This window comes from Urocitellus parryii, chromosome 6, assembly GCF_045843805.1.
Source record: "Urocitellus parryii isolate mUroPar1 chromosome 6, mUroPar1.hap1, whole genome shotgun sequence".
Taxonomy (NCBI): Eukaryota; Metazoa; Chordata; class Mammalia; order Rodentia; family Sciuridae; genus Urocitellus; species Urocitellus parryii.
In genome coordinates this window covers 135,048,743-135,067,525 of record NC_135536.1, presented here as the reverse complement: position 1 = coordinate 135,067,525, position 18,783 = coordinate 135,048,743, and the positions used below count along the sequence as shown (strand labels likewise).

Here is an 18,783-nt window from a genome sequence, read left to right as displayed (position 1 = left end):
TTGCTCCCCTGGGTACGCTCTAGAATCCTCGGGGAGCAGGAGAGCACAAATAGATGCACACACAAACACACACACGTCTGAATTACCTATGTTTATCTATATTAGGCATGAGAAATGAAGCAAATTCTTAGGCCCAGTGATCAATGGTAGCAGAGAGGTGAAGCTTGTCTTGGGGTATCTGCTTGCAGACAGAACCCTTCACAGCGTTCTCTCCATCTGATAAATCACTGTTTCCCTGAGGGTCTCAGCCAATGCAACTGAACAACAACGTCTTACATAAATCACTGGGACATGGCTTTAGCTCTAAGATTCAGAAACAGGAACAGGACCATATAAACACTGACCAAAAGAAGAAGCAAGCACTGATGACCCAGTATGTCTTCATAAGTTGAAATCTTACAAAGGAAATTTTCCTGAGGTGGTCAACTTAAAGACCCTACTCCTTTAGGGCAGCTGTGTGATCCCAAATTATTTTTCCGTGGTCAGGAGGTTCCTCTTTCTAACCCAGAAAGTGCATGTGGAAATAAGATTAGCTCCACAGTTTGTTTGTTTGCTTTGCCCTGGGTGTGAGAAGAACTAAGGAAGATAATGAAAACAATAAACTTACCCAGTAAGTATTGAATTACAGGCTCTTTACACAAATGAACTTACTTAACATCAACATTACTCTATTGAGTAAATCTTTTTGTCCTCCTTGGAGAAACAAGAAAACTGAACAGAGGTTAGGGCAAAAGCATGCAGGTCCCATGACTGCTAATAATATTCAAATGTTAGAAAGTGATCACAGGTTAAGATCAGACCCCAAACCCAAGAATACCCTTGTTGTCCCCAGTGTCTTCCAATAGGAATGATAAGACTTCAGACTGCATTATTGTGACCTCAGGCAAATGTACTGCTGCCTTTTGTTTTATAGAAGAGTAGGGAAGGAAGATGAAGTCCACAGCACAAGCCACTTGTTGAATGTGGAGAGTATAGTACCTACCCAACAGCAGTGGAATAAGCAGCTTCCCAATGGTGTGCTGAGTTTTACTGCAATAGCTATCCTTCCTTGTTCCATATGCCCTTGGAAACAAAGGCATACATTTCCAAGCCAGCTGGCCTCAACTAGCAACCTGGCTTAGCACTCATGAAGGAGGAATTGAAGACACAGCGAGCGTAGACATTTCCCATTTATTCTCCCTTCCTTAAATTCACCCTGGCACCCACGGAAATTAGATGGGTTTACTCCTTGAAACTCTACGAGGAGTAAAGAGCAACAGTTCACAGCTGCTAAAGCAAGGGCAAAGAACTATCATTGGGACTGTGATTTGTTTTATTTGGTTTTGCTTTTTAAACCCAAACAGAGAAATATTAAGTGCAAGCCTAGAAGCAAGTCTGAAGGCTCAGTTTGCACATTCTGGTCAGTCATGGTTTCTTGGTTTCCCAAGATCATGGTGAAGCCAGCAGAGACCATCTTGGCCTAATTAAATATCTGCCCTACACAGAAAAAAAGTAAAACAGTGAGCCATCCCTTACTTTCTTCCACTCCACCATAAATCTGAGCTCAGTCAGGCAATCCAGCAAACCCTATTACACAGAGTGGAGAGGCAATTAAATGGTGCCAGTTCTTGCTGGCCTCTAAGAAATCGATGACCCACGGGCCCTCTTAGTAACCACACCAATGCCTCTCTTGAAAATGAGCGGGAAAAATGGTCTAGATACTAAAAAGAGACTCCACTTTGACATTTGCTGGCAAGTCTGCTCTGGCCCAGTGTGTGGTACTTGCTATATTTTGTTCTTTTCTATCTCTGGACACTGGAGGGGGCTGGTGGCTACAGAAGCTGCCCAGTGTGCTGTGGACACTCTACTTTCCCCCCATGTGGTCTACTTTGCTCATGATAGTACATCATTTGTCATCCTTTGTACCACAAACAAGTCACTTTGTAGCCATAAAAATCATTTCTTGAACATTGCATTTTTCTCTGGATCTTTGCTAAAATGAAGTTCCTTGAGTGATCCATTTTAATGCCTGAGTGATCATGATTTAGGCAAAGCTACATACATGTCCCAACCCCAAATTCCTAGCCTCCTGGTCCATCAGGCTCAAGCCAATAGGACCATCATATTTGGGGTCATCGACTCATAATACAATCATCCATTCCTTGCAAAAAGATGAGACAAGTAGCTGCTACTCCACTTGCTATTGGTTGAATGTTTGTGTTCAGAGTTCAAAGTTAGGTTAAGCCTAACCCTCAACATGATGGTTTGGTGGGGAGGGGTCTTTGAGAGGTAATTAGATCATGAAGATGGAGACTTCATGAATAAAAGATTAATGCCTTTATCCAAAAAGACCTCAGAAAGATCCTTTGCACCTTTTCTTCCATGTGAGAACCCAGTGAGAAGACAACTAGTTATCATAATGTGCCCTCACCAGACATAGAATCTGTAAGAGCCTTGATCTTGGGCTTAAAAACATGAGAAATAAAATTTTTGTTGTTGTAACATCCCCAGTTTATGGCTAAGACATCCTTCCGCTTCCAAAACATTATTCTCTCTCTCCTTATACCATCTATCCAAACTACTCCCCTAGTTAATGTCCCCATGCTCCATGTATTAGAGACATCTGCCTCCCAATCAATTTGCAGACATTACTCCATCTCTGGGTTTAAAGTTGCAACCACATTTCCCCTTTCTGAGAAAAGTGACGCTTGTGGTCATTCACCCTTTCCCTGGCAATAATCAAAACCATCCAATGATCCATGGGAAGATTTCCAAAGACTAAGGAGAAAAGTTGTTTCTGGAAGCAAAACAAGATCCTATTAATATGAAGTAGACAACTGTATGCATTCAGGAATCTTTCCTTAAGATCTAACCTGGCGTCTCTCCAAAGCTGGAAGCTGATAGGATGCTTTCTTTCCTCATCTTTCCAAAACCATTAGGATTATCTGTTCAGCAGTGTATTAACCATTTTTGCTAGTTTTCTTTGGGTTCCACTTTTCATCAAGATCTATCTTTGGAAAGAAATCATCCTTACATGGTCACAAGATAATTCCAGAGAATAAAATGTGTCATGGTTAAGGCTAGATTAGGGACTGTGGTGGGAGATGTTAAAATATAGCACCAAGTTGGAATTACCTGGGTATGGATTTCGGTGTGTGTTTGTGTGTGTGTGTGTGTGTGTGTGTGTGTGTTTGTGTTTGTATGAGCATTTATGCATGTAAGAACACAATGCCTATGTTATTGCAATGTACAGATACAGTTGAGTCAAATGTCCAAGAGGACAAGAGGAAGAGCCAGTTGACATAATAATAAAAACATATGCCAAGCAACAGGAGTGATCAAAAGATAACTAACTGTTGAATGTGCATCTGAACACTTGTGTGTATATGCGTGCACCAGAGTGACAGGGTTAATGGACAATGACAAAGACATGTAAGCAAGGTGCTAGCTCTGCTGCTGAGCCCTTCAGCTGGGAAAGTCACCTTACCCTGTAGTAATCAGTGCTGTAGACATCTCTGGACATGCCAAAGTCTCCAATCTTCACCAGCAGGTTGGCTCCAACCAGGCAGTTCCTGGTGGCCAGGTCCCTGTGCACGAAGTGCTGGGAGGCCAAGTACACCATGCCTGAGGCGATCTGACTGGCAATGTGGAGCATCTGAGAGAGCCCCAGCTCGCCCTTGGCTTGGCGTGGCTGCCCATCCACGAGGATCATGGCATCTGGCCCATGGGCCCTGTGAGGAGGTGGGAAGGAAAGAGGGAGCAGAGAGAATTCAGGAGATCAAGGGGAAAGACCTTTTTGGTTCCCAGTCCTCTGGAATGCTCCACAGAAATGAGTGAAATTCCCCTTTCCTAACTTCTATACCCTATTTCTACCTACCCCAAAGTATATTGAATGAATATGGGTATGGCTGAAACTCTACAACCAGATTCCTGTGGAAGATGACAGAAGACATATTCACATGGAACTGGGAATAATCCCACTATTTTTAACATCTTACTACTACAGAAGGGTTCCCCCATGGGATAGATACTTATTATATAATAATTAATAAAACAACAACTAACTGTTATATAGCCCTTACTATATGCCAAGCACTGTTCTGGTTGTTTTGAATATATTCAATTAATCTGTCCACCCGGACTTTGAAATTAAAAAATTGAGAAATAAAGAAAATGATCAGATCAATCGCCAAAGTTCCAGAGGTCTCAGAATGGCTATCTTGGTAAACAGGAGACAGAATTTAAAGCCAAACCTTGACTTATAAAAGAGCACTTTCAAAGGGAGAAAGGAATTTAAAACACATTTCCAGGTCCCCGCCCACTAGGATTCTGATTGGCTGGGCAGAGCATATTCATTTGCATTTCCCACAATTTCCTGGTGCTGATGTAGACTAGCAATCTACACCCAGCAACCGTAAATAATAGGAAACTCGTGGGTCCTCACTCCTAACCACTCCACCACACTGCTTAGCACAGGGTAACTCAACAACAGCAGCAAGGCAAGATGGAGAGACCCTCTGACTCTGCAGCACCTAGAGTACTCCAGCACCCCTTCCATCTCAAATTAGGGCCTGGATTTGTTTTTCTAACATCTCGCCTTGTCATATCTGTCATTTTTAGTGCTCACTCTTTTCTCTAGAAAGCCCAATGAGCCATAACCACACCGGGGGCCCTTATTTATGAAGCGGTGGCCCAACGAGCCCTGGTGTACAGCGAGGTCTCAGCCTGTTTTACTGCTTCTCCAGTTTCCATTGAAAGGCACCATTAAATATGAACACTCATTTTATTATCTCCGGTGAGCTCCAACTACCTCACTCCTCAGAAGGAGGGCTGCTGCATCAGCTGGCAAGCCAGGGGGTCACTAGGTAAGCACAACGCCTGTCCACCAGGAGGGCACTCTCCAGCCTGCCCCTAAATACCACAACTTGGAGATGTGAGGGCAGGCAGGGCCAATCTGGGGTCACGGAGGCTGTGTTTGGAAGAGCAGCAGTAAGTCAGCTCCCAGGAAAGGTTAGTGTGACCTATTGCTAAGAGCTTCTGGCACCAGGGCATTCTGGAGAAGTCTTGACTGACAGAGCCTAGGGAGACAGATTAATGGCATCTACTGGGAATCTGATTAGCAGTGGAGGCAAAAGTCCAGATTACAGTGCAAAAAAAACTACCCCCCAAATACTGTTGGGCCTTGATTTTTGGATAGAATCCTCCATGCTGTCTTCAGGAAAGGGCTCTAGAGAAAAGACAGCGGCTAAAGAGTGTCAGCAAGTCCTTGGAGGACTGTGCTCACAGGAATGCCTCCTTACATTGTCCATGGAGACCAGGAGGTGACCCAGTGCAGAAGCTACCCCTCACCTTGTGCCTTCCTTCCTACTTCTTTTGATCTGCTTTTACTTTTCTTATTTTCTCCTGCTCCCATTCCGTGCCTTTGCTCTCACTTCTCACTCTTTCCCTCCATTCTGCTCCCTTGTTCTTCCTCTTCCCTTACATTGGGCAGGAGGGGGATACACAGAGACACACAGCCAGGAACTCTCTTTAGCCCTGCTAGTGGCACTTGAGGCTGAAATACTGGGTCTGTGGAGAGGGTGTGGTGGAAAATGGAATATGCCCTCTGACCCCAGAAGAATGAAAGCACAGGGAGAGGGGAACCCTGATTATAGAGAGAGAGTGATTCCTAGATTAGAAACAATCATGATGCAAAGCCATAATAGTAATAGTAGAAATAACAGGAATAATTTTAATAGTAGCAACCATTGGCTGAACACCTAGCTACATGAAAAATTCATCTAGGTATTACATATATATATATATATATATATATATATATATATATATATATATAGTCATTAAAATACTATGAGTAGTGCAATTTGCTCCAGTTGTAATTAACGTGACAAGACGTGAACCCAATTTGTTTTATGCTAAGGACTGAGTTCTCCAGGAAAATCCCAGTTTAGGAGGCATTGAGTAGTCTACAGATATTTTTAATTCTCCCAGGGTCTTTTTTTTTAACCCAGATTATAAACAGAGCCCCAGAGACCCCTTCAGTCCATTACTTGGTACCAACTCTTTGTGTTCCCGCCTCAAAACTCCGACACTCTATGGAATGTTGCACTTCAGGGGGATGCTCATCCTTTGTCGGTGAGCGGGTTAGAGCCCTGTATACCTTACATTTGAACCCTGGATGTTTCATTCACAGCCATGAAATTTGATGGGATTCAGCTAGTGGTGAGGCAGAGACCACACCCTGAGTGTCCAGAACCTGAGAGTTCAACCTGCTTCTTGGGAAACTGGATTTCACAGTTCCTCACACATGGCTTCCCCCATACCTAGGCACTGTGTGTGAGGTGACAGCAATGGAAGGCTGTCACAGGAAAATCTTAGTTCTGTTCTAATGATGAGCTGCTGCCTTCTCTAGGGAAAGTGGAGTCTCCCCTGCAACTATAGCCTGAACTTCTGACTGGGGTGCCAGTTTCATCCAAAGCTTCTCAAAGTCCAGGTAATCCCTCTCCAGACTTGGAGTATATATATATATATATATATATATATATATATATGTGTGTGTGTGTGTGTGTGTGTGTGTCTGTGTGTATGCATATACATATTCATGTAGAACAATATATATAGCAGCACTATCCAGTAGAATTTTCAAATAATGGAAATGGTCTACACTGCACTGCTCATTTGGCAGTCACCAGACACATGCGGCTACTGAGCACTAGAAATATGGCCAGTGAGACCAATAACTGAACTTCTAACCTCATTCAACTTTAACTAATGTAAATCCAACTTCAAATAGCCATCTGTGGCTACTGTCGTAGACAACACAACTCTAGAATTTACCTGAGGAAAATCTTCCTTTTTTTTTTCCAACCATCTCTGTCTTCTGATGAATTTTTAATCTTGCACCCTCCTATTCATCATCAAGAAGCTTCTGGCAAGAAGGTTTCCAGGAACGCTGCCCAGGACTAGCCTTACTGTGCAAGTGAGATGTGCAAGGCACAAAGGGGACAAGCTATTTGCAGCATTGAGAGAGGGTGGCCCTAGAGTCTTGGAGTTGTAAGTGACCCACTGGACTCTCCTGGGACCCAGTCCAGACTTTTCTTCTCAGCCCACCCTGGAATCAGGAGAAAGAGCACAGGCTTTTTTATCTTAGGGACATAGGCCTTAGGCCAGCTGCTAAGGGGATGATGGAGAAGAATGAAAGGGTGTTTCTCGTTTCCCAACCTCAGACTTAAGAGTTCAGTGGGGGGAGTGTGACTTCTAACTCCAGAGACAATCTCAGGGGCTGGGGAGTCTTAGGGTCAGTAAAGAGAAAGACAGCAATCCTCGCATACCTGAGGAACTTATTCAGGTCTCCATGCTTCATGTACTCAAAGACCATGATGAGGGGGTCCCCATCACCACACACCCCATAGAACTTGACAATGTGTTCATGTTGCAGGTTGGTGAGCAGCTCGGCCTCCCTCTGGAAATCCTTTCGGGCAGCCAGGGTGGGGTCCTTCAGGGCCTGCAAATAGTACAGCAACCTTTAGCAACCAGAGGCAGAGAGCTTTTCCCATGGAGAAACCTGGCACCACACACTGCTGGGTTCCCAATAAATGAGATTTTAAATGGAATTTAAAGATGAGGATGCTAAATCTTTACTCTGTAAAGTGCAACCCCACCACATTCAGAATTTTGATCCACATAAAGAGAGAGAGAGAGAGAGAGAGAGAGAGAGAGAGAGAGAGAGAGAGAGAGAAACTCACTTTCTGACATCCACATCCCACGTGCTGGACAGTGATTTTTAAACTGTGTTTAACTCAGAGTCCCTTGGAGTCCTCAGAGGTGAGTGTGAATGACAAGGGAACATGGATGTGAAATGGAAGGCCTGAGAAAGCCCCTGTTCCTAAGGTTTCCTTTAAAGAAATGGTCTCCCTGCTTTAGCTTTGTAAACCAACACACACAAAGCCTGCCAGAAATCAGGCAGATGATCTAATAGTTTCCTTGTCTGTTTGAGTCCTTAGTTTTCAATGGTGATGGAGTTCTCTATTTACCCAGGAGGATAAGCATTTTGACTTCTAAAAGACACTGAGTTCTCCTACCAACAGTTTGGAGCAAGCCCCGAGGGGTAAGCAGGGTGACAGCCATGGAATGGTAATTAACAGACAGCAGCTTTAGAGGCACCCAGGACCAAGTAGAGAATCACAAAGTCCTAGTGCAGGATGAGAAGGTGGGCATCTGGTGGCCACCAAGATGCTCCAACTCAGCCTCGTGGGGGAGGCAGACCCAGGTGAGAGGGGCAAGTATGGACCAAGCCTTGTCCTGGTCTAGGAAGAGACCCAGGGTGTGAGTTCCCAATGTTGATTTTTTAAGCACCAAAAGGAGACCATGGGACCAAAGCTGAAGACTTCAAGTGCATCAGAGGAACCATGGACAGGGCACCACCACGGGGATGAGCCATGCTGGTCAGGATGGCTAAGGCCTGAGCAGGGGACGGTCCCTCTCCCAGAGGAGCAGTCTGCACAGGCGCACTTGCACATTTCCCCATCCTCCCCATGAGGTCAGAGGGCAATGAGGCCAAACATCCACTTCCTTTAACTGACGATGTATGTGTAGACATTAGGTGTCTTCCAAAAGCTCATGCGTGAGACAGTGCAAGAGGGTTCAGAGGAGAAATGTTTGGGTTGTGAGAGTCTTAACCCAATCAGTGAATTAATCCCCTGATAGGGATTAACTGAGTGGTAACTGAAGGTGGGAGGGAGTGCCTAGAGGAGGTGGGTCCTTAGGGATGTGCCTTTGGGGTAAGTATTTTGTATCTGGCCAATGAAGTCTCTCTGCTTTCTGGTCATGATAGGAGCTGCTCCCTCCGACACACTCTTCCACCATGATGTTCTGCTTCTTCCGGAGCCCTGAGGAAGGGAGCCGTCTGTCTATGGATCGAGACCTCTGAAACCAGAGACCCCAAGTAAACTTGCCTCCTCCACAATTGTTCTGATCAGATCTGTTAGTCACAGCAGCAGCAAAAATGATAATACAGTTTAGTGACCTCAATAGACACAACAAGACGCAATGAGGAAATGAGTGTGGAATTTCCTCACTATCAGGTAGTGAATGTTCAGACAGACTAGAGACTGCTTTGCATGCTCTCTGGCAGGCATCTGGCCTGTTCTGGTCATTCAGGCACTTTGACCTCCCCAGTAGATTATGCTAGCCCCCCAGCCAGAGACCTTTCTCCTACCCTGCAGCCCATTAGTTGAACTCTACAGGCTGCTTTATATTCCAGCACTATAGTAGTATGAATCTAATTTTTTTAATTCATATCTATGTATCTACAGGCAGGCCCATCCAACCTCTCAGTCATTGGCACATATCAGAGATGATGACTGTTATCATGAAAATCTACTACTATCTGCTTATTTGTTCATTTGCAGAAACTGAGGCTGAGCCTGTCTAGGAACCAGCCACATGCAAACATCTTACACAACAGAAACTTAAAATGAACACAAGCCACCCACTGGTGAGCTCCATGGTGCCCCACTAGTCAATAGCAATACTTCCAGGGCCATCAAAGTGGGTGTGGTCTCTTGTCCAGAGATCAAACCCCATCCCAACTTCCATCAGCAGCACCTTGCATCTTTTTTAAAGTCTGAAAGGTTTCTGCAAAAGAATATTTAATTAAATGGTACCACTGCTGACAAAAAAAAAATGTTAAAAGTTATCTGGCTTCACTTGCCCATTTTACAGGTGAGAAAGCTGAGGCCTAGAACAGGGAAGGGGTTCACCAAAGATCATGAAACCAACAACAACTTGGATCTGGAGCCCAGGGTATTTTCCTGCCTAACACATCTGCTTAAATCAGCTGATCAGATAAATTAGGCACTAAACAGGTCCTCCAAGGAATGAAGGGCCCAGGAGTGAAAAGATGTGTCATCATTGGGGAGAGGATAGAAATAGGCAGAAGGTATGGATGCCTGCAGAGTGGCTTCACCCAGTGCACGGGCCTATAGGGCAGACCAAGGAGAGAAACAAAGTGTGAGGTTCATTCTGCCCACCCATGGTTGATTTTTATCAGAACTAACTCTATGCACTTTCCCTCCTAGCATTTGCTGCTTGCTCTGAGTGGTTACTTATGAATAAAGGATGAGGCTTCAAGGCCCACCACAAGCAGAACAAAGACATTTGCAAGCCAGAGAGTCATGGTGCAGCTCGGGGTTGCAGCCCAGAGCTATATGAGTTGGGGCGTGGACACAGGATGACTAAGAGTGATTTATTTATTTTCATGAAGAAGAAGTCAAAAAAAAAAAAAAAAGGAGCCCAGCATGGGTGGGATGGGAGAATATAAAGATTTATGTGAACGCTGGATTTATGAGAGGGAAAAATAGATCAAATTTGGGGCCAGCCAAATGGCCTCTCTCCATCTCTTTAAATCATTCTCTCCCACAGTCTGGATGTCAATGGCAGCCATGGGATATTTCCGTTCTCAGCTCTCCAGCAGTACCAGCCAGTGTCCCCCAGGCTGGCACCACACACCGCAGGGCAGATGAGTTCCTCCTCAGAGAGATGGAGCACAAAGCAACCGCTGTCTCTTTCAGTCTTCCGCGCCCTTTTCTCTGCCTTCACACGGGGTTTTCCAGCTGGGGCTTCAAACCTGAAGTTCTTATGTCAAAGTGTGGACATTTCTTAATGTTATGCCAAATTATCAAAATGTGGGGTGTAGCTACAAGTGGGCCCAACCCCCCAGGGATAAATGCAACTGAGACAGAGAGATGACGGGAGAATAATGAGGGGAAGAACTGGGCCCCTCTCAGGGAGTCCACATCTAACACTAATATTTCTGGGAAATTGCAAAATGGGTCACTGGTCAGTGGCAAGGGAGAGAACTGGTGTTTATCATCGCCACCAACCATTGAAATGCAGTGAGAGAGTCTTGCCAAGAGGATCTCGAAGCCAGGGAGGCTCCAGTGAGGCCCTTTGAGCAATATCCAAAAGCAAAGAGAAGAACTGGAGTTTGCCTTCCTTGTCTCCTTCTTTTTCCTCCAAAGTTTGGGGACATTTCTCTTTCTGCTCTTTCCCTCCATGTGCATCAGATCTCAGGAGCACCTGCTGCCCTGGGGGAGGGTTTCAGCTGGGCTGCTCAGCAGGATGGGAGGCAGCAGGCTAGGGGACCAGAGCCCTGGCTGCTCACTAGCTCCCAGCACCTTCAGAGCCACTTGACATCTTCATCTGGTCCAGCCTAAGGGATCTGCTGCCTTCCATTTTTCTTTTATTTTGTTGGGAGAAGCTATTTGTATGGATACTCGGTTTCAATATTGTTAATGTCCTGAAACCTATTTTATTATACACAGAGGGTTTCGACATATGCACATTCCTCAACATTAAACTCCTCTCTCTCTCTCTCTCTCTCTCTCTCTCTCTCTCTCTCTCTCAAAACCCCTTTTAACTATGATAATTACTTTTCTTTTAGTTCCTCAAAAGCCATTGTCATGTCCCCTTGGTAAGATTTGCACACTTACCAGGGAGGAGAATTGGTAGGTACCACATAAATAGGCATTCCTCTCTTATCTCTTTCTGGCTTAAAACTGGCCATTGGCTTCCATTGGTTTTAGGATAAAATCCAAACTCCTTAACATAGTCTTGGACTCTAAATGCCTGGTCTCCTCATCTCTATCCACCCCTCATTCATTACACTTCAATATCACTGGCTTTTCTCTATATTTACACTTTATGTTTTAATGTGCCTCAGACCCTTTGCAATTGCTATTTTGTTGGGAAAAATTCACAAGTACGCTATATCTTTATGACTGACCAGATTAGCGAGCACCACCCATAACCTCTGCAGAATATATTGACTGGTGCCCATGAGCCCCTTAATGCTCACTGATAATTGAATACTCAGAAAGGTACTTCTCTGCCAGAGAGGAGTTTACCAAGAGTTGGCTATGATTGCCACAAAATTCATCCATGATAGTTAAACCTGTTGAAATAATCATGTGATACAATGAAGAAACCACTTAAATAGGAGTGCAGAGTGGGAAGTTTTTATGGAAGCTGGGGTGAATGCTTTGGAAAGACCTGATAAAGGTCACTGAGTCAAAGCATTCTTAGGAGGGGAGGGGAAACCTGCTAGATTTTTTAAGAAAATAATACAGATCTGAGATTCTGCCCTCAGCTTGTTTTACAAATATTTTATATGACTGTTTCAATTTAAAGCAACCAACACTAGAAATCCTGAACACCCCAAACAAAAACAAAATAACCCTCTGAACTAAAAGGGACCCAAAAGCTGAAGTTCAGACATATTGAAAGAAACATAATACTAAATCCAAATGACTAAAATTGTCAATAACCAGAACATGAATTTCCTGCAGAGCAGGCTCATAAAGCTTTTTAAACAAGTAAATGCTCCAAGAGAATGAAAAAATAATTATTTTCCAGTAAGAAAGCATGCAGTCAGAACAGGGATATAAAAAGTTAACAAAATATTAAGGGCCAATTAGATGTCTTAGAAATAAACTATGTGGTCATTAAGGTTCAAACAAAACCCTCCACAGACAGGAAAAACTCTAGACCAGAAAAAAACCACAAGAAGTGTTTATGAATCCGAAGAGTACTGAGGTTCACTCAGGACAGGACTCAGAATGACAGAGAAAGAAAATAAGAAAAGCAGAAAGACCCCATTCACCATCTGCAAAGGAAGGGGTTTTCCTGGGTTTGAATGCCCTGTAAGAGCTTGTTTGCCAAATGACTATTTAAAAGTGGCATAACCAACTTCAAAACTCTGTGGATCCCATGACACACAGACCCCAACTTAGGATGCTTCAGCTTAAAATGTTTTGACTTCACACTGGTTGAAGGGATATGAATTCAGTAGACACCTTCCTTTGTATTTTGATCATTTCCCTGGCTAGCAAATGGGGTCCAATCTCTCATGGTGCTGGGCAGAAGCAGCAAACCACAGCTCCCAGGCAGCCACAGAATCACAAGGGAAAACAGTACTCTTCAGGGTACTATGTGCCTAAGATTGGAGGTTCGGTGGGTTCAGTGAATTCAATTTGACTTATGACCTTTTCAACCTTACTGATCAGTTTATCGGAGCGCAGCTCCATCATGAGCCAAGAAGCATCTGTATTTTAACATCACACATGCACCACAAGTACAGGCAAATTGTGTCTGTCTTATCCTGCTCTCCATTTCTTTCCCAGGTATTCATCTTGGCTTCCCAGCAGGCTGCAAACACCTTAAAAACATTTGTTTCCATCAGAGCAACTGCTGGAGAAAAAAAAAAAAAATCTTGCCCTTTGATTTAAAACCATGATTTTGAACAAACCTAATCTTGGGTTATACTTGCAAGTGTTTTCCAGAAGTGCAAAATTACCCTATATCAAGACGGGAACAAACTCAAGAGGAAGGGGCCTGCAAATAGGAGGAAGATCTAAAAAGAACAGGGAGCAGGCAAGGCCAATTCTCAGGGGCACTCTGGAGGAGATAGGCATGTCCTTCAGGGCTGCTGGCTGGGCGGATCCACTAGGTGGCCAATGGAGTAAAATTCCAGAGTGCTCATGTTCGTGAGGATCCCAGACCCAAGGAGAGAAGGAAACCCCTTTAAAAGGATGGACGCAGAGGGGCTGTGGCTGGGGCTCAGTGGCAGAGCGCTTGCCTAGCATGTGTGAGGCACTAGGTTCAATCCTTAGCACCACGTAAAAATAAACAGATAAAATAAAGGCATGCTGTCTATACACAACTACCCCCCTCCATTTTTTTTTTAAAGGATGCAGACAGAAACACATTATTTGCATTACCTAGTCTGGGTGCTGCCCCTTGATGCCACACTACTCAGGGGAAACTTTCCCAGGGTTCTGGCCATCATTTTATTACCTGCTCAAAGTGCAAAACTGTTCAGTTCATGTACCAGTCAATCCCCACATGGATGCATGACCACCCAGTGGATTAGTGTCATTCTGCACATTAAAAGTGCAAGGGCAGTGCCAATTCTACATTTAGGGACACAATTAGAAACCTTTCCATATCCCTGTTCCAAGCTGCTGAAAGATACACCAGCTAATCTGACCATCTCATGTCAATGCAGACGTACAGAGCAAGTTTATGCATAGGATGTATAGCAATAAGAAGCATCAGCCTTTTATGAGGCAAAACTCTCATTCTTTCTTTCTTCCTTTTTTTCTAGAATACAGAATAGAGGTCAGAAATCTACTTCTGTTTTGTTAAAAAAATTACTGGAAAGCATTTACTCTTCTCGATTAAAGTATTGTTTGTTTATTTATTTGTTTTGGTACTAAGCATTGGTCTAGAGAGAGGCTCCTCCATGGAGTAAGGGTGGAGGAGGGTAGTGGTAGTAGCCAAGCCTCTTCTCCATACCAGGCAGCTCCAACTGCACATCTGCCCAGTGTCTCAGCAGCACAAAGCCCTGTGGTTAATGGACCCAACCAGCAGCTTCCAGGAGCAAGTTACCCACAGTCACCTGCCCCATGGAGTCTAAACATGGACCCTTTGGCAGGAATTTAAGAATTCCTGGGCTGGGGTTATGGCTCAGTGGTAGAGTGCTTGCTAGCATGTGTGAGACACTGGGTTCCATCCCCTGCACCACATAAAAATAAACAACAACAAAAAATAAAGGTATTGTGTCCATATACAACTAAAATATATACAAAGAATTCCTGTATATCTGACTGCCCCACTCCTGATATCTGATACCCTTGAGCAATGGCTCCCCAGGCCTCCTTGAGCAGCCCACCCTTCATCCAGCTTTGCTCTTGAAAAGGTTGAGTGACTTTCCATGTACAGATAATTCATCCTACAGAGCCACTGGGGCGAGAGATCCAGGACCTGCAGAACTAAGTCAGCACCTTTCATCAGCATAACTTGTTCTCCAGGCAAAGCCCCTTTGAATTCCACAGCCTTTGACCTCAGAAGCCAAAGGAAGTTGGTTTATGTCCAATAGAAAAGTCACTGCCCCTGCAACACGTTCCCCTGAATACATCTGAGAATCTAGCACCATCTTCTCTGGTGGAGAATGGGTGAGCCTCTTCCTCTGCCTCCCTGGGCCTCAGCCAGCCCTCTCCCTGGTACCCACATGCTCCAGAATTTACCTTCACTGCCACCAGCATCTTGTCCTTGGTTGGGCTGAGGTTGTAGCACTCAGCCAGGAAGACCTTCCCAAAGGCTCCCTCGCCCAGTTCTCGCTTCAACACTATGTCCCTTCGCTTGATGTGCTGCACATCTGCAGAGGGGAACAGAGAGGAGGCAGAAAAGTCAGTCTTTGGTGCTTGTCCAGACAACAAGGGATATGGGGCGCTTCCAAGTCCACAGTCGGGAAAACCAAACTCTAGCACCCTGATTTAAGCATGGAAACTGGCTTTGCTTTGGGGTTGCAGAGTGTGACTCCAAATGGAATCTCAGCTCTGTCCCTGACTAGCCACTAACTTCTCTAAACACTGCTTTTTCAGTGGAAAACCGCCCACAGTAGTTAGTGCCCAGGAATCTGGTGTTACTTAGCAATAGTTGTTGGAGAGGGGATACAGCCGTCTCTAGTTATCCTGCACGTGGATCCCCCGGGATCTTGTTAAAATGCAGATTCTGATTCAGCAGGTCTAGAAGTCCAACATTCCAGTTGATGACAAAGTACTTTTAGTAGGGTTCAGAATCGCATTTGAATCCTAGTTCCATCCCCTTGCAGGTTTTTCTGAGTTGGGAAAAGTTATTTAATCATAGAGCCTCAATTTCCTCAACTGCAATATGAGATTAACAACAATACCTTCCTCAAAGGATGAGAATCCATATAAAGAGCTTGGCCCAATGCCTGGGACAAACTAAATGTGTATATGTGTGTGCATATACACATGTGTCCGCGTGCACACTCACACACACCCATATGCTGGTTCTTTTTGTAACAATGGCCACAATGACCCCAGCATAACAGCGCCTGGGTCATGATAGAAACTACTCATGGACAGCTAAAACCATTTCAAAAAACCCTCCTGTTGACCCATCCTTCTCCTCGGAGAGAAAGGACACTGAAATCACAAGTGGCCAATTCAGAGACAGCCCCAGAGTGAGGGCCTGTGCAGAGAGAGGGGTTGCCATTCCCTCTGCTAATTTAGCCACCTAATTTTAATTAGGTTCTCCTGTCTGCCAGGAGAAAGCAGAGCTGTGACCTCAGCCCTCCCACCTCTTTGGAAAGAATGCTACCAAGGAACTGTACAAGCAGTGGGCTGGCGCTGAAAGGAGCCAGCTCGAGATTACTCACTGACCTTTACATTAATTGTTCAACAGGCAGAAGCCCATTAAATACCTGTATTAACATTATGAAGAGCATCGCAGAGCCAGGAAAGAGGATTGTCTCCAATGACCTTGTCGAAAATAAAAACTGAAGGAGGAGGACCTTGGCAGACTGTCCTCAGGAGTGAGGAGCCTGTGACAGGGACAGAGGGGCATGGCTGGAAGGCTTTGGTTAGTGTCTTGGTGTGTATGGGGATTTCTTTCAGAATAGACTACCCAAAACATTGTTTTTCCCTATTAAGGCTCTTGATATCCCACAGTATCCTGGAGGGTCTGCCTTGTGAGGATTTGTGGGAGGAAACCATGGCCCTGATTTCTGAAGCGGCTGCCCACCCTGCCAAGCTATGTCTCAGCCTTTACAAGTAGGGGATTAAAAATCGTTTCCCTTCTTCACTTCCTCAGCCTCCGCTTCCCAGTCTCTGAGAAGGGTATTTGGAGGCCTTGAGGGGAAACCTAAAGAGTTCCCCACTGAGAGAAAATTGGAGGTCAGGACCTCTCTTGGGAGGCCATCTGCTCATTGCTGCCTAATGATTCCCAGGTGATTAACAATGACGCACAGGTTCCTGCAAGGGGAATGGAGACGGGGCTGGTAAAGGCAGCTCTTCAGTGCCAAGCCCCAGCCTCTAAGTGCTCAGGAATTGGTAAGGCCTGGGGAGCTAGAGGCACTTGATTTAAGATCTGGAACCTCCAAAGCTAGTTATTTTACAGAACACCTTGGATTTCAGATTTCTCTTCTGTAAAATGGGTTTGGGGGAATAATACAAGTTCTCCCTCGCTATTCCCTACGAAAGTCTGTAAACGTTCAATTCCCCCCAAAATGTAGGTGTTGTAAAACAGTATTTCGATCACCGCTGATATCAATTTCATGGTAAAATGAAGGCCAAGTCTGGTTCTCACCTGGTGGCTGAGGTGGGCTTGGAATCCAGAGCATAATGAGGACATGAGAGAACAGTCATGTTACTTAGGGAAGAACCTCCTCTGGCCCAGAGCCCACTCTCCCTCTGCATCACAATAGAAGAATGCTTCTCAAACTGGAACCTGTACCACTCTCGCCTAGAGAGTTTGTTTAAACAGATTGCTGGGCTTCTCTCCTCCAAGGTCCCAGCTGAGCAGGTCCCAGTCAGGGCCTGAGAATCTGCATTTCTAAGTTGTTGATACCACTGGAACAGAACCGTTGGAACAGAACATTTTTGTAAGGTGAGGGAATTAGCCAGTTGAAAAAAAAGCTGTTCACCTTGACTGCTTGAATTTAACCAGTCCCATGCCTACAAAGACATTAAGCTATGCCCCACCTCCAGAAGACCAGGAAGCCCTCCCAGACCCTGGACTTACCCCCTCTTCTCCTCCCCTCCCTAGCTGTGTGGACTAGGCTGAGCCATCTCCTCCCAGAGCCTGAACTGCCCATCAGTGCAATAGCAATCATGCCTCTCTTGTGTTCTAGAAATGTCTCCAGAAAGGCAAAAGCAACATAATGCATTTTTCTGGGTGCCTAAGTCCAACTCTGAGCTGGATGTCCACACTAGTTTCATCAGGGGTTCTCGTTCTCAGCTATAATGAGTGTAAAATGAGAATAGAGGCGCTTTACCAAGAGCGGGACTCTGGTTTTCATCTGCAGTGCCTGGGTCACGTCAAAGAACCCTGCCTCCTCTCCTCCCTCCCTGCACAGCAAGATTCACAGGCCCTGAAAGATTCAGCCAAGCCAAGTGGGAGCCTCACAGAGGGAGTGATTTCCCAACCCTTCCTCAACATCCAGAGAATTGAGAGCCTGGCAACAGCTGCAAACCCCCTGCTGCTGGAGGCCGAGGCTCAGACAGCTGTGGACCTTGAACGTAGCAGGGGGCAGGTGACCACATTTTGGGAAACTTGTCTGCTCTCTGTAAGCACATGAAAAAGGCTGGGGTGGAAGCCTACCCTGGGCCAAAGTATCTTCCCCCAATATGTAAATGAATCATTCTCAGGGGCTCAGGACAAAATGGTGTTGGTTCATTCCAGTTGTCTTCCAAGTATAGGGACTTTGACTTTGAAATCAATACCTGTGCTTGGCCAGGGGTGGGATGGTGAGAGCTGGGAAAGGGCAGGCAAAGAAAGAGAAAGAAAAACAGATTCCATTCCACCTTAAATCCTCCTCCAGGAGAGAACTTCTTCCAGGTCATGGGGAGAAGAGGCTCCACAAGGTAACCAGGGAGCTTTGGCAAAGAAAAGCTGGACTGGGGCCAAATGCACAGGGCAAATCACTTGCACATGGAAAAGCCCGTGTACCAACGAGCTTCTAGCCTCCAAAACACCAGGGCAGTAACTGCTTTCCTGGAACCCACCAAGGAAGAAGCAGGGCAAAGGGATTGATGGGCACCAAATCGTACAATGTGCTCAAGGCTGGTTCTCATAATGATCTTGAGAGACAGTGTTAGAGGACCCCTTTCACAGAAGAGAAAATGAGGGTAGGATTTAACCTTCCAAATTCACAAAGGTAAAAACTGACCAAGGACTCTCTCTTCTTTCTATGACCAGTTATTTCCTTTACATTAAGCT

The 18,783-nt window shown here is 45.1% G+C and overlaps 1 protein-coding gene across 4 annotated transcripts in view; it reads right to left on the bottom strand.

Moving 5' to 3' along the window:
• Ntrk3 (neurotrophic receptor tyrosine kinase 3) overlaps positions 1 to 18,783 on the bottom strand; it is a 372,623-nt gene that overhangs the window by 46,452 nt on the left and 307,388 nt on the right. For all 4 annotated transcript variants that reach the window (XM_026388161.2, XM_026388162.2, XM_026388164.2 and 1 more), the window contains 3 exons: positions 15,066 to 15,196; positions 7,311 to 7,483; positions 3,467 to 3,710 (listed from right to left, as the gene is read on the bottom strand). In XM_026388161.2, coding sequence (XP_026243946.2) covers positions 3,467 to 3,710; positions 7,311 to 7,483; positions 15,066 to 15,196 — 548 coding nt within the window. The remainder of the gene's footprint in view (positions 1 to 3,466; positions 3,711 to 7,310; positions 7,484 to 15,065; positions 15,197 to 18,783) is intronic.